This window comes from Hyla sarda, chromosome 7 (assembly GCF_029499605.1).
Source record: "Hyla sarda isolate aHylSar1 chromosome 7, aHylSar1.hap1, whole genome shotgun sequence".
Taxonomy (NCBI): Eukaryota; Metazoa; Chordata; class Amphibia; order Anura; family Hylidae; genus Hyla; species Hyla sarda.
This window is the reverse complement of record NC_079195.1, coordinates 127,204,657-127,225,914: the sequence shown is the minus strand read 5'-3', so window position 1 is coordinate 127,225,914 and position 21,258 is coordinate 127,204,657. Positions and strand designations below refer to the sequence as shown.

Below are 21,258 nucleotides of genomic sequence, written 5' to 3'. Positions count from 1 at the left end.
TCCCTTGCCGGATCTTGTTGCCTTAGTGCCAGTGAAAGCGTTCCTTGTGTGTCCCTTGCCAGTGTTTCCAGACCTTCTGCCGTTGCCCTTGACTACGATCCTTGCTGCCTGCCCCGACCTTCTGCTACGTCCGACCTTGCTTCTGCCTACTCCCTTGTACCGCGCCTATCTTCAGCAGCCAGAGAGGTGAGCCGTTGCTAGTGGATACGACCTGGTCACTACCGCCGCAGCAAGACCATCCCGCTTTGCGGCGGGCTCTGGTGAAAACCAGTAGTGGCTTAGAACCGGTCCACTAGCACGGTCCACGCCAATCCCTCTCTGGCACAGAGGGTCCACTACCTGCCAGCCGGCATCGTGACAGTCCTGAGTATGTAGACATCAATATAGAGAGCAATCTCCTATTTACATTCGTGTCCTGGAAAAGAACCAAAAATAAAAGAATAACTGTTAAAAGTAGGTAGGAAAATGAATTAAAAGGGGATTAAAAACAGACAGAACAGACGAGGAATACATAAGTGGCTTCAATGGTCAAAAAATATATATATCTATATGTTGTAACTATAAAAATGATCCAAATGGCAGCAGTTCATTTAAACCGTGGGGTTGCACCGTATCCAAGCACCAAATCCAATAGCTCTCACGTTGGGCCAATCGTTTCCCCAAGTCACCCCCACGCATCCCAGGATACAATCTGTCAATACCACAGAATTGGAGGAGCCCATCATCACAATCAACTTAAAGTGTTTGGGTATTGTCTTCAAATCCTCAATACTTCCTATTGTCTGTGCCAATCGGATATCTCTCATATGTTCACGAATGCAAATTTTGAGGGGGCGTCTGGTGAGGCCCACATAAATTTTTGGGCAGGGACACACTGCATAGTAGACTACATAACGTGTAGTACATGTAATCTGATGTTTAATCCTGTATGTAATTGTAGTCTGGGAGTTCGTGAAAGTAGTAGACAGCTTCATGTTAGGACAGGCAACGCACTGTCCACATGCTGATGATCCCCATCTGGGCCCTCTTGAGCCAAAAATATTTTTAGGTGGTTCAGGTAGGTATTCACTCTTAACTAGGAGATCTCCTAAGTTTTTCGCCCGTCGAGCTGTGATTTGGGGCTTAGATGGAATGTACTGTCTCAAGACCGAGTCCGTGGTCAAAATCGACCAATATTTAGTCATGCGAACTACCACTCTCACTGGGACAACATGAAATCCTGCATGACTAAATATTGGTCGATTTTGACCACGGACCCGGTCTTGAGACAGTACATTCCATCTAAGCCCCAAATCACAGCTCGACGGGCGAAAAACTTAGGAGATCTCCTAGTTAAGAGTGAATACCTACCTGAACCACCTAAAAATATTTTTGGCTCAAGAGGGCCCAGATGGGGATCATCAGCATGTGAAATGTACGTTGGAGTGGTGCTGTCCCGGTCTCTGCTGATTGCTGTTGTACTCGCCATACTGTTTTGTATCCCTGCAATGTTATGTTTGTTTACATGCACACTGCACTTTATTTGGCATGCAATATTTTTTGCTCTCACTGTGAGATTTATATACATGTTTTCTACATGCTGCTAAACATTTTGTTTTTGCAAATTTGTGTGCAAGATTATTGTATCATTTCTATCTCATTGTGGTGGATCCAGTAATATATACACTATATACAACCCAGCCTTCATTGCAGAGCCGGTGACACCACCTTTTAGCCTCATTCCTCCTTGAAAAATAGTAGTTTTAACTGATATATATACAATTTTTATGTACTTACATTCTACGGAATTAATAAAATGATATATGTTTATAAGTGACTCCGTTTTTCTCTTTCTTGTTATTTGCTAATTTTACGAACGGACCAGAGCAGCATATGTTTTCTATGGGGATTTTCTCCTACTCTGGACAGTTCTTAAAATGGACAGAGATGTGAGCAGAGAGCACTGTGCTCGTGATATCAGCAGAGAGCTCTCTGTTCCAAAATGAAAATAATTTCTTCTGTAGTATTCAGCAGCTAATAACTACTAGAAGGATTTAGATTTTTTAATAGAAGTAATTTACAAATCTGTTTGACTTTCTGGCACCAGTTGATTTAAAAAAAAAAAAAAGTTTTCCACGGGAGTACCCCTTTAATGGAAAATAGTGAGTGCACAGCCTGTATAACAGTGTTTAATGTTGTGTTCCCTCAAAATACCCCAACACACAACCATCAATGTCTAAACCTTGGCAACGAAAGTGATAACACCCCTGAGTGGAAATATCCAAATTGGGCCCAAAATGTCAAAATTTTTTGAGGCCACCATTATTTTCCAGCACTGCCACTGGAGTCTTATAGACAAGACACTCTTGTCTTTACTCCTCACCTGGTTGCCACCACACATGCTTGACTGCACCTGAACCAAATAAGTTTATCTTGGTCTTATCTGACCACAGGACAGGGTTCCAGTAATGCATGACCTTAGTTTGTTTGTCCTCAGCACTGTTTGTGGGCTTTCTTGTGCATCATCATTAGAAGAGGCTTCCTTCTGCGATGACAGCCATGTAGACCAATTTGATGCAGTGTGCGGTGTATGGTCTGAGCCCTGACAGGCTGACCCCCCACCCCTTCAACCTCTGTACCAATGCTGGCAGTCTAGCACTCGAACATCTATTACCCAAAGACAACCTCTGAATATGACTCTGACAACGTGCACTCAACTCCTTTGGTTGACAGTGGCGTGGCCTGTTTTGAGTTTAACTTGTCCTGTGAAACCTCTGTATAGTCTTGCTCACTGTACTGCAGCTTAGTTTCAGGGTCTTGTAAATCTTATAGCCTAGGCAATCTTGTTGTAGAGCAACAATTCTTCAGATCTCAGAGAGTTCTTTACCATGAGGTGCCATGTTGAACTTCCAGTGACCAATATTAGAGAATGTATGCGTGATAACGAGAGATGAGCGAACTTACAGTAATTCGATTCGTCACGAACTTTGCGGTCCAGCTTTCAGGTGCTACGGTGGGCTGGAAAAGGTGGATACAGTCCTAGGAGAGAGTCTCCTAGGACTGTATCCACCTTTTCCAGCCCACCGGAGCTCCTGAAAGCTGAACTAATTTATGCAGACTAAAGTCAGCAACTGCCGAGCTGAGAAGTTTGTGATGAATCCAATCACTGTAACTTTGCTCACCTTTAGTGATAACACCAAATTTAAGACACCTGTTTCACATTTCTACCTTAGACCTTGTAACACTAACAAATCACAATACACTGGGGAGGGAAAATGGCTTATTGGGCCCAATTTGGACAATTTCACATAGAGGTGTACTCACTTTTGTTGCCAATGTTTACACATTTATGGCTGTGTGCTGAGTTATTTTAAGGGGCAGCAACATTAAACATTTTTATTCAGGCTGAAAGGATTTATTATGAAGAATTATTATTATTTATTATTTTTAATTATTGAGGTCAATTATTTATTATTATTATTATTAGTAGTAGTAGTTGTAGTAGTTGTTACGCCGAGCGCTCCGGGTCCCTGCTCCTCCCCGGAGCGCTCACGGCGTTTTCCTCTCTGCAGCGCCCCGATCAGACCTGCTGACCGGAAGCGCTGCACTGACACTGACGACGGGGATGCGATTCGCATAGCGGGACGCGCCCGCTCGCGAATCGCATCCCAAGCTACTTACCTGTCCCGGTCCCCGGCTGTCACATTCTGGCGCGTGTGGCTCCGCTCTCTAGGGCGCGCACGCGCCAGCACTCTAAGATTTAAAGGGCCAGTGCACCACTGATTGGTGCCTGGCCCAATCACTGTAATTAGCTCCCACCTGCTCCACGCCTATATAACCTCACTTCCCCTTCCCAGTATTGCCGGATCTTGTTGCCTTGTGCCAGTGAAAGCGTTTTGTGTATGTCCCAAGCCTGTGTTCCTGACCTTCTGCTGTTGCCCCTGACTACGACCCTTGCTGCCTGCCCTGACCTTCTGCTACGTCCGACCTTGCTCTTGCCTTGTCCTTCTGTACCGCGCCTGTCTCAGCAGTCAGTGAGGTTGAGCCGTTACCGGTGGATACGACCTGGTTGCTACCGCCGCTGCAAGACCATCTCGCTTTGCGGCGGGCTCTGGTGAATACCAGTAGCAACTTAGAACCGGTCCACTGGTACGGTCCACGCCAATCCCTCTCTGACACAGAGGATCCACCTCCAGCCTGCCGAATCCTGACAGTAGATCCGGCCATGGATCCCGCTGAGGTGCCGCTGCCAAGTCTCACTGACCTACCCACAGTGGTCGCCCAGCAATCCCAACAAATCGCCCAACAAGGACAGCAGCTGTCGCAGTTGACCGCCATGCTACAGCAACTTCTGCCACTGCTACAGCAGCAACCATCTCCTCCGCCAGCTCCTGCACCTCCTCCGCAGGCCTCCGCTTGTCCCTGCCGGACAAATTTGATGGGGATTCTAGACTCTGCCGTGGTTTCCTGTCTCAATGTTCCCTACATCTGGAGATGTTGTCGGACCAATTTCCTACAGAACGGTCTAAGGTGGCTTTCGTAGTTAGTCTTCTGTCTGGAAAGGCCTTGTCTTGGGCCACACCGCTCTGGGACCGCAATGATCCTGCCACAGCCACTGTCCAGTCCTTCTTCGCTGAAGTCCGTAATGTCTTCGAGGAGCCAGCCCGGACCTCCTCTGCCGAGACTGCCTTGCTGAACCTAGTCCAAGGAACTTCTTCCGTAGGCGAATACGCCATCCAGTTTCGTACCCTCGCCTCAGAGCTAGCCTGGAACAATGAGGCCCTCTTCGCGACCTTCAAGAAAGGCTTATCCAGCAACATCAAAGATGTACCGGCCGCACGAGAAATTCCAGCTAACCTGTCTGAACTTATCCTTTTGGCCACCCGCATCGACAAGCGTTTTTCTGAAAGACACCAGGAGCTCCGCCAGGAAAAGGACCTTGATCTCTGGGCACCTCTCTCCCAGTATCCTTTGCAATCTACCCCTATGCCTCCCGCCGAGGAGTCTATGCAAGTGGATCGGTCTCGCCTGACCCATGAAGAGAGGTCTCGTCGCAGAGATAAAAACTTATGCCTGTACTGCGCTAGTACTGAACATTTCCTAGTGGACTGCCCTATTCGTCCTCCGCATTTGGGAAACGCACGCACGCACCCTGTTCAAATGGGAGTGGCATCCCTTGGTGTGAATTCTGCTTCTCCACGTCTCACTGTGCCTGTGCGGATTTTTCCTTCTGCCAACTCCTCCTTCTCAGCTATGGCCTTCTTGGACTCTGGTTCTGCGGGAAATTTTATTCTGGCCTCTTTTGTTAATAGGTTCTGCATCCCAGTGACCCGTCTCGTCAAGCCGCTCTACATTTCTTCGGTCAACGGAGTAAAATTGGACTGCACTGTGCGTTACCGCACAGAACCCCTGCTTATGAGCATTGGACTGCATCACGAGAAAATTGAATTTTTTGTTCTGCCCAACTGCACCTCTGAAGTCCTCCTCGGTCTGCCATGACTCCAACGTCATTCTCCCACCCTTGACTGGACCACCGGGGAGATCAAGAATTGGGGTCCTGCTTGTCACAAACGATGCCTCACATCTGCTCCCACTTGTCTAACTCCTGAGCTTCCACCCATACCGGTGGACCCGCTGACCGGGAGCGCTGCACTGATACCGACGACGGGGATGCGATTCGCATAGCGGGACGCGCCCGCTCACGAATCGCATCCCAAGCTACTTACCTGTCCCGGTCCCTGGCTGTCACGTTCTGGCACGCGCGGCTCCGCTCTCTAGGGCGCGCGCGCGCGCCAGCTCTCTAGGATTTAAAGGGCCAGTGCACCACTGATTGGTGCCTGGCCCAATCACTGTAATTAGCTCCCACCTGCTTCACGCCTATATAACCTCACTTCCCCTTTCCAGTATTGCCAGATCTTGTTGCCTTGTGCCAGTGAAAGCGTTTTGTGTATGTCCCAAGCCTGTGTTCCTGACCTTCTGCTGTTGCCCCTGACTATGACCCTTGCTGCCTGCCCTGACCTTCTGCTACGTCCGACCTTGCTCTTGCCTTGTCCTTCTGTACCGCGCCTGTCTCAGCAGTCAGAGAGGTTGAGCCGTTACCGGTGGATACGACCTGGTTGGTTGTTACCGCCGCTGCAAGACCATCCCGCTTTGCGGCGGGCTCTGGTGAATACCAGTAGCAACTTAGAACCGGTCCACTGGTACGGTCCACACCAATCCCTCTCTGACACAGAGGATCCACCTCCAGCCTGCCGAATCCTGACAGTAGTAGTAGAAATTTATATTAATAACAATACTACTACTAATAATAAATTATTATTTTATTATTGAGATTTTTATTTTATAATTATTTATAATTACTGAGGTTAATGTCTGTGTGTTGAGTTATTTTATTATTTTATATTTATTATTAATTATTGAGTTTAATGGCTGTGTTAAGTTATTTTGGGAGGTGGGGACACAACATTAAACACTGTTATACAGGCTGTGCACTCACTACTTTACATTGTAGCAGAGGGTGATATATCCTTGCTCAAATAACAGTACATTTTGAATTTGAGGAAATGAATAGTTTTTTACTTACGTGAACAAATTCTATGTTCATACTTTCTAATTTCACTTCTCTTCAGAACAGAATTGCAAAATAGGAAGCAGAGTCAGATTTTTTTTTTTTTAAATATAGGAGAAAGTTTAAATTGATGCAGGGGTGTAACATAAGTGGTTGCAGGGGTTGAACCCTTGCCTAGCTAACAAAGGGGCCCAGTGACCAATCTGCTACATAACAACTTAACAGGGTTATACCTGGGACATGGTTTGCGGAACCCTGCGTAACAGATATTAGCTCAGACCCTGTAGCTGAATTTGTAACTCGGATCAGGCTCCGGCAGCAGGATATCTGTTTAAATCTACAGCAACTTTGTAGCCTGTGACTTGTCCGAGACTACAGTGATCAGGATATAGATTTTCTGAAAGTACCACAGGCTTGCTTAGTCCCACAGACAAATTTATACTCTGGTCGCTGTAGTCTCAGGCTACAAAGCTTCAGGGAGATTTAAACAGATATCCTGCCTCCAGAGCATAATCGCAGTTAACCTTTAAAGACTTGTAAAATGAAGCTCACCACTGTGTAGCACTGACCATAACCAACCAGGTAGAAAAAAAAAACAGCACCAGCAGGTACCACTAGGATAGGAAGGACCATTAATTGTGGTCCTTCCCAGCCTGAAAATACTAGTTTGCTACTGCCCCAGAGCTGGAGTTATATTTTTTGATACTCTTGGCTGCTCCTCACAGTATACTTGTGGTGGTGACTGCAGGGCTAAAAATGCTGGGAGCAGCGTTACCTGTTTTAGGGGTTAAAACTAAGCCTCGTTATTGTAATTAACTACTAAGCCTAGAAAGTATTTTTTAAAAAGACATGGGTGTAATGTTTTTATTGATATAAAACACCCCCTGCTGCTTACTGTCTGGCTCCCAAGAAGTTAAGTACGGTAGCTGTGCATCACCGCTTAACCTCTTCCCCGCTTGATCAGATGCAGAGCACTCAGTCCAGCAAGTGGGGGGACAGTAAGCAGTGATCTACAAAGATTGCTGCTTCATGTCTAGCCCCAAATTATTTTATTTGCGATGCACAACATTGCCACTTAACTCCTTCCTGGCTGACTGCTCAGCTAAAGCTGGTGAATCTTTTGCCCTTAAAAAAAAAAAAAAAAACATTAAAATTACAGTAGTCTGGATCCTGTACAGTAAAGAGCACTGCTCTATGCACCACTGTAGAGTGTACGGCCAGCAGTGGTAAGTGGTGATGTTATGCACCCCGACCCGTGGAGTGTAGAACCCACTCATTGCAGGTTATGTAGCATATTTGTTACCCATTGAAGCCAATGGGTAGCAAATCTGCTGCGGATTTCATGCAGCTTTATCCACTGAATCTGCAGCAGATGCTGTACGTGTGAATGCACCCTAATATTAACATTTATTTTTATTACCCATAGCAACCAATCAGAACTCAGCTTTCATTTTACCAGAGCAATATGAGACATGAAAGATGTACTCTGATTGGTTGCTTTGGAAACAAATAGAATCTTACTGTATGACGGATTAATAAATTTCCCCACAATGTTTATTTTGCTGTATAACAAATAAAAAGTCAATGTAATTGTTGGACAAAAATTTAAATGTATTGAGTTTACCATTTTCTAATATTTGACAATACAATTTTCTAATGCCAGATATGATACAATGATTCAAGTAATGTACTTTAACATGTTTTTTTTTCTCAAAAAGTTGATTATTGTCGCCTATGACCTCGGCCAGCCAGTGCCTTATGAAGCCATGCTACCTCTTCAGGTTGCACTAGATGATATTGATGACAATGAGCCGATCTTTGTCCGGCCACCGGTGAGTGGATTATTCTTCAGCCATTTATACTCTATGTATAGCATAAGGGAATTTTTTTTTTCCAAGGCAGTGGATGAATAAATAACACATTGTTATACAGTAGTTGTGTGAAAAAAGTGTAAAGAAATGTGTTAGAGCTATAAGCATCACACATTGTGAATGGCTTCATTTTGTCCTATCTATATGCTGGTGTCACTTTTTATTGTCACCCTGCCTATAATGACAAATAGGAGAATGCTGCAACGTTTTCTCTATGAAACAAAGTATTAGCTTACTATTAGGCTTAGTGGCCAGAATGGAACTGCAATGTAATGTAATGTCAGCCACAATTTCTTACCCTACAATTGTTTGGTTAAATTAAGTAGAAATTTATGATTAAATTAGTATAGGTAAGCTTGTGTGTACAGTTCAATATCCTGCAGAAGCTTCTGTTCCCAACATAAAAGTTATTTACAGCTTCCTACAGATATGCCTGCTACATATAAGGATTTGCTTTATCTGTGTACTGAGTGTATTAATCTTAAATTTTCAGCAAAGATTCATTGCAGAAGTTCTAGATGCCCAAGGTGTCATGAAGCTAATGCCATTTTCTACAAATCCTTTTGGATTATGTTTATATAAAAACCAACCGGGTCAAAGTTTTTGAGGAAAATCTTTTATGATTCTCTCTGAATGGCTATGCTAGTAATGTTGGCTGGAAATGGGGCTTTGGTTCCTGGGCGATTAACGGTTCTTCTAGATCTACTAATCGGGGCTGTTGGGCTGCTCCACTAACTTAAAGGGGTAGTCCAGTGGTGAAAAACTTCTGGTGGAAAACTAAGGATAGGGGATAAGTTTGAGATTGCGGGGGTCCGACCGCTGGAGCCCCCTGCGATCTCTCTGTACGGGGGCCAGGCTCTCCGGCCACATAGTGGGTGTCAACCACCGCACGAAGCGGAGGCCGACACGCCCCCTCAATACATTGCTATGGCAGAGCCGGACATTGCTGAAGGCAGCGCTCCGGCTCTGCCATAGAGTTGTATTGAGAGGGCGTTTCGGCCACCGCTTTGTGCGGAGGTCGACACGCCCCTTCCCGCGGGCTGTCGGGGTTCTGTACAGGAGATCTCGGGGGGGCCCCAGCGGTCGGACCCCCCGCGATCTGCAACTTATCCTCTATCCTTAGGATACGGGATAAGTTGTTCACCACTGGACTACTCCTTTAAGAGCCCTGTTCCCAGCCGCAAAAAAAAAACTCTAAAAAAAAAAAGCACCTCAATTCAGACTGAATCATAGATAGTTGTGATAAGAAAGTCTGTTGTGCAGTGTTTCATGCTGTCAGTGGTTAAGGCAGTATATTACTAGTAATAGGTTCCCTTATTTTTTCTTAATTACAGAGAGGTGTCTTGCAGTATCAGATTCTCTCTGTACGTGAACACTCCAAACCTGGAACAGTGGTGGGAAATGTCAGTGGTGCTGTGGATTCAGATGAAGGATCAAATGCTATAGTGTATTACTTCATTGCAGGTAATGTGCAACCCTGTTATATAAAGTTATAAAGTGGCACCAACTAAAAAGCACCATGAAGTGCCAACCAAGGTACTAGAAACAGTAAGCAAAGTTCAGATATGTTAGACGATTGTGTAGGTATTTAGATAGCTTAGCGTGAATAAAACCATTATTCTGATATAATGACAAAAATATATTAGTGCATTTGTTTATGCATCTATTTACTAACATGAAATATAAAAAAAAAAATCCAAGACCTTAAACATTCCCAACAGTAACATACTCCAGGCAATTGAGGTAACTGAAGCCATACTGCAACCCAACACAAGTAGAAACCAAATTACTCAGGGTGGGCAGACAGACAATGTCAGAGTTCAATTGCCTGATTCTTTTTTTTTTCTCAGGAAGATAAACCACTGTCAAAATAGTCAGGTGGCTGCAACTGCACCACTGTAAGTCTAAACCAGTGTAACTGGATTCAGCTTCATAAACACTTATTAATTACCACCTTAGATTTAAAGCATTACTGTAATAAAAAAAAAAATCTCGATAAGTAAACACAGACATGTCAAAAGTTTTGATCGGTTGGTGCTGAGACCCCCATGATCTCTAGATATAGCTGTGCGCTTCACTCTTCAGCTTGCCACCCAATCCGACCAATATACAGTAAGTTTGTGAAGCCTGTCTACTGCAATGAGATGAACTGGGTAGCAAGCCCGGGACTGAATAACACAGCCCGCTTCCCCTGTTTGTATCTAGATATCTAAAAACCGTTGACATGTTTGTGTAACATGTCATAAGTTTATTAAATGACAATTGAAGGCCTTCACAAGTCACAGTGTGGTTACTTTCACTTGACAAGTCTTTCTTCCACCCACACCCGCTGCTCCTTCCTTTACAGTCCTTTCTCACAACTGTAACTCTAGTAGTCTTGAATTTGACCACTACTAGCCTTGTTCTCTTACCAAGGTGGTCCTTGCTTAGCACACTTCATGTATTGGTATACATGTGGAACCCGTCCTGTGGTCAGAGTTACACACACAAGTATTTTAAACAATTAAAAAACATAATGAGCTCTTTAATAAACAGGGAAACCATCCCCAGTCCAGTTTTTTTTCAGCTCTCCCAGACAGTAGGGCTGGGGCTGTTCTGCAGTTAGAGTGGAGATGCCTGGGTTTAAAATGTCTCCCCTTGTCTGGCTGCTTTTCTGGGCTCTGCTGTGTCTCAACATCCCGCCCTCTTCCTCTCTGCCCAGTCTGGTGTTTAGTGTGCACCCTTAATGTTGCTGGCATTTTGTATAAGTGGCATTCGCATCACTTCCGGTCCCCTCTGGTTCTGCGAGCTGTGTTGTCTACCACTCTGCAGCTTTCTAAGTAGGACTTTTTGTTTTCTCCTGTGTTGAGAATCTTTTTCTTGGGAGAAATAATTTTCTACACATAGGATATAAAATTATATATCTTAAACATTCCATATAGAAGAAGATAGAGAGTACGGTACTGCCGCGTACCTTAGTCTTGTAGCAGACTGTAGTAGTGTGAATTGGGTCTATACCTGGGCACCGTAGATAGTAACAGATGTCCGTGCTCAATCCTCGGAAAATAGAATGCAATAATCCACTGGTCATTGGCCATGATTAAGCGCATGGGAGCGAGAAACGGCCCGTCGGCCACAGTTGTATCCAAGACCTGATGGAGTAAACTCTGAGTATCTGCAGATCCAGTGCCTCCTCAGTTTTCTTTTTATCAGTATCTTAAACATTCCAATGTAACTACACACCGGGGGCCTGTTTATGAGGCACATTATTAGGGCATGTAACTCAGTCTCCTTCTAGGGTTATAAAATCCTCAGTGTATGTTCAGCTGCTTTTTGGAGCTAAGCTGTTTCCGTGCTGGTTGGATCTGCCAGATACCTAGGAGTATTCCTGCTGAGCCAGTTGTTGTCCTTACCCACCTGAGCTGTCAGCAAAGACATAGATAAAGGGGAAGCTCTTGATTTTGCCTTTATGGGACCTAGGTCCTTCCTAGTGGACCAACATCTTTGCTCTGTTATGAAGACAGTGGAAGTACCCTGAAAGAAGATCTGTTCAAACAAAGAGGTACAGAACTATATTTCCCATTACAAGAGAGCAACTTCTTGAGCATTTTTTGAGCAACTTCAAAATCTTGAGGGTTGGTGCCTAACGTGAATTTTCAATCTGAAGAAGGGGTATGTACACCCTGAAACGCGTTATTGCTGCTATGAATCAATAAACTTGAACTTTAATCCACTTCCACAACATGGCTGTGAGATCTCTCTGGACTTCTGAGCACCTGCATGAAGGTCATCTTTCCTTGCTATATCCAATTCACACACAGGATCGCCCTCTGACCCATCCTGAGACCTGCAGACCTGCACAGGATTCTTTTTGTACCTCAGATTGAGGTTATATGGATATCCAATATACGCTCCAGGTGAGCAGCCATCTATTAGGCACCTTACCCACCCCTACTTTTTGTGGGGAGTTTCTTGTCCCGCAGGGTAATGCACTAGGTGCCTTTTTAGGCCTCTTTTTCTTTACCAGGCACCTAACGTGGACATGATCATGTCTAAGATGTCCAAATGAACCGTCATCCCTGCAGATGATGGCTCCAGTTTACAGGACCCAATGGACAGGAGAACAGAGTGTGTTCTTAGAAGAAACTACTCTGCCTCTTCTGTATTGGCCTCCATAGCCTTTGCTTCCTCTGAGGTGGCAAATCATCTAAGATCTTGCCTCCAGCAGGTTCAGTGGCATATCTAGAGATGATATTTTGGTCTTCATTAAGTCCATCAGTGTAGCCTCTGACCTGTGTGATGCTTTAACTCAACATCTGAAGTTGGCCTTTAAGGCTATGGCCTTATGTTCAACTGGGTGGCACCCATTATGGCTTAAACCTTGGATGGCGAATAATTTGTGTGGGCTACCCTTTGAACCTGGGAGATTGTTTGGTTTTGAATTGGACTTTCGAATAGAATTTTTAAAAAGGGGAAGATATTTGCCCAACAATCCTTTTGGGGTCGAGGCAGGCAGTAAAGTCTGCCTTTCAATCTAGAACTCAGAAAAATTGAAGGTCAATCATGGAACCTCCGGTCTCTGGTCCCATGATTGCAACCACTAAGTCTGTCACCTGCTTTATTCCCTGTCCCCTTTGAAGAAATCCCCATTGGAAGGTCGTGTCCTTCATTTTCAAGATGCTTGATCCCAAAACATCAAGGACCCTTGAGTCCTGAGGATAGTGTCAGTGGGGTACTCCATAGATGAGGTGTCTTGCCTTTCTCAACAAAACAATTGCCTCAAGAAAAACAGAGGATTAATTCCCTGGTTGAACTTGATGGACATATGTCTTTTTTCGACCGTACTAATTATGGATTCTAGAGTCCTCCACTATGGATCTCAAGAAAGGGATGCTGGAGAAAGTTCCTCCATCCAAATTCAGAACAGTGTTTTATTCCCCTATGATTTGAGATACCTAAAACATTAAATAAGAGTAAAGCAATTCCATATAAAAGATAATCAGTCTGTGGTAAATATTCTCAGACCTGGAGGCTTTATGGTAACATTAGACTTAAAGGGGTATTCCAGGCAAAACATTTTTTTTATATATATCAACTGGCTCCAGAAAGTTAAACAGATTTGTAAATTACTTCTATTAAAAAATCTTAATCCTTCCAATAGTTATTAGCTTCAGAAGTTTTCTGTCTAACTGCTCAATGATGATGTCACGTCCCGGGAGCTGTGCATGATGGGAGAATATCCCCATAGGAACTGCACAGCTCCTGGGACGTGAGTAATCAGAGAGCAGTTAGACAGAAAACAACAACTCAACTTCAGAAGCTAATAACTATTGGAAGGATTAAGATTTTTTAATAGAAGTAATTTACAAATCTGTTTAACTTTCCGGATCCAGTTGATATATAAAAAAAAGTTTTGGCCTGGAATACCCCTTTAAGGACACCTATCATTATGTTCCCATCCATCCTGGGCCCAGAAAAAGGTGTTTTCTCAGACTTGTAACCCTGCCATTTGGAATTTGTTTGTCACCACATATCTTTACCAAGGTTGTGGTAGCTGTTTTTGTCGCCCTCAGATTACAAAGGCTAGATATTTTCTAGTACTTAAATGACTGGCAAATCAAGGCATCCTCTAAAGCAATTCTTACCTAATCTCTTCATCAGGCTCTAAGCTTTCTACTTAATCTCAGATGGCTAATAAATTGGCGGCAACATTCAGTCAGCAGCGTCTCTGATATTTTTGGGGTTCATCATAGACTCCACTTTGATAACTCTGCTCCCTTACTCTGAGAGATGAGAATGTTTTCAGGGAACCACAGAGTTCCTCTTGGTACCACGAAAAGTAACTATTCGTACCCTGATGAAACTGTTGGGACTGGTTGAGCCACTGTGAATGCAGTTTCTCAGGCATTATGGCATCTTTGACCTCTGCAGTCAGAAGTGGAATCACAGCCCAGCCGGGCTAAACAGGTGCTTCATGTCTTGCCTGTCTCATCATTCCCTCAGGTGGGACATCACCTAGAGGTTGCAAGTCCCTGATCCAACCTGTGTAGTTCATGTTTACAATGGATGCATTCATCCTATGCTGGGGAGCACATCTCCTAGAATTTCTGTTCAAGGTACTTGGAATCCTCTTCTAATCTCTTTCACCTCACCCCTAAGATTCGAGACAGAGCAGTGAGGATCCAGTCAGACAATATGACTATGGTTCAGTACATCAACATGCATGGAGGCACCAGATCCCAACCACTACTCCAAGAGATGGGAATGATCCTCCAATGGGCAGAACAAAATCACAATCTGGAAATTCTGAATGTAATAACAGAGTTGGGGACTTTCCTCAGGAGAGTGGTCTCCACATGTATGCATGTTCCATCAGATCACTCTTCAATGTGGTATGCCAGAGATATATCTCATGGCAATAAGATTTAGGCCAAGCAGGAAATATTTTACTCCCTTCATATGGAGGACAACCTAGTAGCAATAGACACACTGTCCATTACTTGGAGGTACATGGTGGCGTACATCTACCCTCTGGGGGTCTTGATACCCAGGGTGTTGATGAAAATGAGGCAAGATCAGGTTGCGGTGATAGGTATCATCCCATTTTGGCCAAAGAGATCTTGGTTCACTCAACTCATGCAGATAAGTTGAGGACAACTATGGAGACTTCCCCTATAGCTGGCACTAGTGTTGGGGGACAAATTTCAACCTGACAGCCTGGAGGTTGACCAGTCCCTTCTAGTAACAGAAGGGCTTTCAGAGTCTGTCTTAAGAACCCTGATTCACTCTCATGCTAATTCTACAAAGAAGGCATACGCTACAATTCAGAAGATCTTCCAAGAGTGATGTTCTAAGAAGAATGTGGCATACAAAGACCCACCTTTATCTTCTATTCTTCAGTTCCTTCAGGATGGTCTGGACAAGGGTTTTGCACCATCTACCATAAGGGTACACTCAACACTCAACTGCCATTTCTGATTTGCTTGACGGACCAATAACTCAAGACCCTCTCATAAGGAAAGGAGGTTCCTGATTTAAAGGGTCTTAAAGGGGTACTCCGGTGGAAAACTTTTTTTTTTTTTTAAATCAACTGGTGCCAGAAAGTTAAACAGATTTGTAAATTACTTAATTTTAATCCTTCCAGTACTTTTTAGGGGCTATATACTACAGTGGAAATGCTTTTCCTTTTGGATTTCTCTTCTGTTCTCTACAGTTCCTAAAATGAACAGCAGAGGTCAGCAGAGAGCACTGTGGTCGTGACAGAAGAGAAATCCAAAAAGAAAAGCATTTCCTCTGTAGTATACAGCCGCTAATAAGTACTGGAAGGATTAAGATTTTTTATAGAAGTAATTTACAAATCTGTTTTACTTTCTGGCACCAGTTAATTTAGTAAAAAAAAAAAAAAAAAAGTTTTCCACCAGAGTACCCCTTTAAATCCTATTCCCAAGTGTTGCAAACACGCTACCTCCATGTATGTCTATGTGAGAGCTGAAAATACAGCACTCTGGAAGGGAATTGTCGACCACTGCTTTGGGTGGCAGTCAACACCGCTTCATGCACGGAACAGTGGCTGCTCCGTGCACGAGGAAAGCCAGGGATAAGACACTTATCCCCTATCCTGTGGACAGGGAATAAGTTAAGTACCGGAGTTCCACTACAACAATGCTCATTGCTGGTTGAATGTCTTGATTGTACAATGAACATATATTTCTATTCTAGCTGGCAATGTGGACAACAATTTCCAGCTGATTCCAGAAGGAAGACTCACAGTTCTGAAAAGCTTGGATCGAGAGAAGGAACCATATTATACCCTTATAGTGAAAGCATCCAGCAACAGAAACTGGTCAATCCGAAAAGCAATAAGGACTGCAAAGATTCAGAGCTTTGACCCCAGCACAGACTCTACATTGCAAGAAGTGAGAATCTATCTTGAAGACATTAATGACCAGCCACCCAGATTCACAAAATCCGAGTACACTGCAGGTAAAACACAGACACCATAATACACTTTACAATGGCATATATCCTAGTATGTAAAAAGTATTAACTGTTTACGGCTGTTAGGATGATTTATTTTGCAGCTTCATAAAACATAGCAATGTAGAATAATGGCAGAACAGTGAATTATGAGAAGACAGGAAAGTCAGTAGACTGTTGGACATACTTGATCTGTGTATATACAGATATATATACAAGCAATCATTTGTTTCCATGTTTTGTTGTTTTTCTGTTGTGACCAGAACTTAGTGTGGATAAAATGTACCTTAAAGGGGTACTCCAGTGAAAACCTTTTTTCTTTTAAATCAACTGGTGGCAGAAAGTTAAACATATTTGTAAATTACTTCTATTAAAAAATCTTAATCCTTCCAGTACTTATTAGCTGCTGAATGCTACAGAGGAAATTCCTTTCTTTTTGGAACACTGATGACATCACAAGCACAGTGCTCTCTGCTGACATCTCTGTCCATTTTAGCAACCGAGCATAGCAGATGTATGCTAAGGGCAGCATGGTGGCTCAGTGGTTAGCACTGCTGCCTTGCAGCGCTGGGGACTTGGGTTCAAATCACAACAACAAATAAAGCATTATTATTATTATAATAAAGTCAGCAGAGAGAACTGTGCTCGTGATGTCATCAGAGAGCATTCCAAAAAGAAAAGAATTTCCTCTGTAGTATTCCGCAGCTAATAAGTACAGGAAGGATTAAGATTTTTTAATAGAAGTCATTTACAAATATGTTTAACTTTCTGCCACCAGTTGATTTAAAAGAAAAATGTTTTTCTCCGGAGTACCCCTTTAACATACCATCACAAGCACACTACAAATAAGCCAACTTTTTGTAAGGTTTCTATGTAGTTCAGGACTGCAGGAAAGAGATAAGTAGATTTAGTAGCATTCGTTTAAAGGGGTAGTCCAGTGGTGAAAAACGTATCCCCTATCCTAAGGATAGGGGATAAGTTTCAGATCACGGGGGTCGACCGCTGGGCCCCCCAGCGATCTCCTGTACGGGGACCCGGCTTGCTGGCCAGATAGCGCGTGATGACCACCGCATGAAGCTGCAGCTGACATGCCTCCTCAATACATCACTAAGGCAGAGCCGGAGATTGCCAAAGGCAGCGCTCCGGCCCTGTCATAGAGTTGTATTGAGGGGGCGTGTCAGCCGCCGCTTCGTGCGGTGGTCAACACACCCCCTTCCCGTGGGCTGTAGGGGCCCCATACGGGAGATTGCAGGGGGCCGTAGTGGTCGGACCCCTCACGATCTGAAACTTATCCTCTTTCCTTAGGATAGGGGATACGTTTTTCACCACTGGACTACCCCTTTAAATAAAGATAGCCTAAAGCTTGGAGTAAATATGTTCCAATAAATATGTTTACAATCTGTGACCCAGACTTTTCATGTTACATTCCTTTCAATGAAGAACAAAATATTATGTCACACATCATTGTGATAGCTTTGTTAGGTTACATTCACATCTGTGTTGTTACTTCTATTCAGAATGTAATATTCCATCTTGTGTGGCCATGTTGCGCAGATACATCCCAACAGTGCCCAATGGATCCAATTAACATATAATGGCATATGTTGATGTTCTGTTAGCAGGGCTTATTTTTATTTATTTATTATTTTTGTTTGTTTTACTTGAAATTATCTTTCTTAACTCTGTTACTTTCTGATCTTGTTTTTTGCTTCAGGTGTTGCAACTGACGCTAAAGTGGGATCTGAACTCATAAAGGTTCAAGCCCTTGATGCTGATGTAGGAAACAACAGTTTAGTATTCTATACCATTCTGGGTATCCAGTACATCAAACACAACTCAAATGATTCTGAGGCAGTGAAAAATATTTTTGTGATTGGTAAGGGTATTCATATCACTATTTACGCAGTTTGTTCTTGTTAAACATACAGATTATACAAAAGGCATAACAAAAAAGCACTTGAATTATTCATGCATAGTTCCAATTTGCATACTGAAGGTTCTGAGAGAGAATAAGTGGAACAAAGACAAGTTATCATGTACGCTTCAAAGATTAGTCAGCTAATGGCCCTTAATGATTTTTATTATGTAGATAATCTAGGACTTGGTCTTGCCGTGGCTCGTTGCTTGTACCGCATATACATCAAACGTATTTTATTGTCATTGGCAAACAAAAGTACGGTTATCCTTGTTTATTTATTCTCTTTTGTGGAAGGTGAAGATTAAAGTGAATGTCTTTCTTTTATCAATGCCGTCATTAGGTCTAAAATTCTTGTGCTTATTCATTTTTAATAGTGGTTTAAAAGAGTTCCAAATCCCTGCCAAAATATAGCATTAAAATAAGCAATTTTGGATGCTTGCACCTATTAACAGAGCTCACTGTGTACTGTTTTATTATTGAGTTCAATTGATAAACAGTATACATTAAGCTCTTAGGCTCCCCCTAGTGACAGCAGCAGGCAGACACATTTTTTACCTCTGTTTATGCAAGTAATTTGGATCTGTATTCAAAGCTCTAACCCCTTTAACGAAATATTATTACATTCATCAGCACAGGATTTCTTATTACCTAAATAATGCCATTTAATGTGATGTGTATCAGTAAACCAACAATATTATTCCTGTCTTCCCAGGTAATGTTAATGGTATAATTCGAACCTTTGACTTATTTACTGCCTACAGCCCTGGCTATTTTGTGGTGGACATTATGGCTTCAGATCTTGCTGGGCACAATGACACTGCTGTTGTTGGTATATATATTTTAAGGGATGACCAACGCTTAAAGATAGTCATTAATGAGATTCCGGATCGAGTACGGGAGTTTGAAGAAGAATTCATACGCCTGCTTTCCAATATAACGGGAGCCATTGTCAATACAGATGACATACAGGTAATACTAAAAATAACATGTTCAAGCCTCTGGCAAATATACTACTATTTTTTGCTTTTGACCAAATCTAACAGGAAGAATGTAAGGGATTTTCACCAAAAAGTGTACCTAAACTTAGTAATAAAATGTCAGAAGTTTTAATTGGTGGGGCTTCTGGTGCTGGGAAGATTCTGCTCAGCTCAGAAAGTCTATGACACTTTGATTCAATCCATACTCACACAATTGGCTTTCCAGGAGGGTAGGAGCACTCTGCTGACTAATGTGTCCCCTCCTTGCTAATTGACTGCTGGAAAGCTAGACATGTAGGGGGAGATTTATCAAAACCTGTGCAAAGGAAAAGTTGCTGAGTTGCCCATAGCAACCAATCAGATTGCTTCTTTCATTTTGCAGAGTCCTTTTCAAAAATGAAAGTAGCGATCTGATTGGTTGTTATGGGCAACTCAGCAACTTTTCCTCTGGACAGGTTTTGATAAATCTCCCCCGTAGTGTACAGATTCATTAACCGTGTAAGGGATTGTCATCTGTACACCTTAGGCTTGGTATTCTGAGGAGAGCTGGGAAGAAGCAAAGGGGCGCAGTGTTCACAGAGTGCTTCTGCACTTTCATTTTAATGGGGGGAGGGGTGCTGTGGTATTGGGGGGTGTCTTTGCAGTGATCAAAACTTTTGACTCTTCCCAAGTTTTGTTGAAAGTTTACACTTTAAAGGTTTTCTTAGAGGAATATGGACTTGAAGCAAAGAAATTGCTTTCCTAAAGTAGGTTCTTATAGCAACCACTGATAGGTTGCCAATAATATTTCTCATGGTCAAGCAAATCTAAAGTCAGGGCTGGAAGAGTACATACAGCATGATACCATATTTAATAAGTTAGATCTAGAGAAGAAACAAACAAATACATAAACCCCCAAAAATGCCACTTTGTTATTAAAAAAACAGTTACCTTTTATAGTGTTTTCTTTTATCATAACATATATGTGTCGGCCTTACTCACAAGTAGGTCACTTGCAATGGAAAGTATTGCAAAGTAGTCATGTTGACACACACACACACACACACACACACACAGTGGTGATGAGTGTAACCTACGTCTTGTGGCCTAGATCCGAGTTGTTTGTTCACTGGTTAGGCTGAAGGACCTTCTATGTTTAGACTTCATCCATTCATGGTTAGTGTAGATGTTGTTTTGTGTGGCCAATATATGGAAACCAACTGCAGGAGGCAGCAGAAAAACGGATACTTCCAGGCACTGACCAGAAGCTTAGATTTCAAGCAGCAATCACAGACCTGACATTGTGGCAACGTAATGACAGGTCCATGACAGCTGTTTAAAATATTAAGCTTTCAATGAGTGCCTAAGGTCTCCTGCAATTGGTTTCCATATATTTGCTGCTTCTCCATGTCCCTCATTGGATCTACCATTAAACCTCTATTTTACATTGCATGCCTGTTTCGATCTTATGCTCAGAGCATAACCAACATAGCTTTGTGCATTACCTTGAATGCACATTACTGGGTTTTGCTTGTAAAATAGCACATAGAGGGCTCTTTTTGTGTTCCCTTTTGTTTTTGTATACTTTTTGAGTTTTTTTGGTTACTGTGCACAAGTGCTGCTATAGAGATCAGCCAAGAAGAGAGGTGGTGGCTGCAGTGGTAAATGCAGTGTCTGGTGTCCCATTGTATGTGTTATCGGATTTTACTATCCTAAAGCTAGAGGCATGTGTGGAAAAAAAGAGAGGAAAAGTAAATGGCTGCTAAGGTCTTCTCAACATAAAAACTTCTTTCTTTTATTGCTTCCACATTGTTCAGAATGTTTACACTTCAATACACTTCCAGTTTCTGTACCTGCAAATAGTGGATTATTTCCTCTTTTATGAATCCGTATTTTTCGCTGTATAAGACGCACTTTTTCTTCCCCAAAACTAGGGGGGAAAAGTGGGTGCGTCTTATACGGCGAATGCACACCTATCGCGGCGGTCCCAGCGGCCATCAACGGCCAGGA

At 43.0% G+C, this 21,258-nt stretch overlaps 1 protein-coding gene across 3 annotated transcripts in view; it reads left to right on the top strand.

The window, feature by feature from the left end:
* The window catches only part of CDH23 (cadherin related 23), a 1,135,250-nt gene that overhangs the window by 1,088,713 nt on the left and 25,279 nt on the right, over positions 1 to 21,258 (top strand). For all 3 annotated transcript variants that reach the window (XM_056530710.1, XM_056530713.1, XM_056530711.1), the window contains 5 exons: positions 8,266 to 8,379; positions 9,753 to 9,882; positions 16,117 to 16,380; positions 18,089 to 18,250; positions 19,005 to 19,261. In XM_056530710.1, coding sequence (XP_056386685.1) covers positions 8,266 to 8,379; positions 9,753 to 9,882; positions 16,117 to 16,380; positions 18,089 to 18,250; positions 19,005 to 19,261 — 927 coding nt within the window. The remainder of the gene's footprint in view (positions 1 to 8,265; positions 8,380 to 9,752; positions 9,883 to 16,116; positions 16,381 to 18,088; positions 18,251 to 19,004; positions 19,262 to 21,258) is intronic.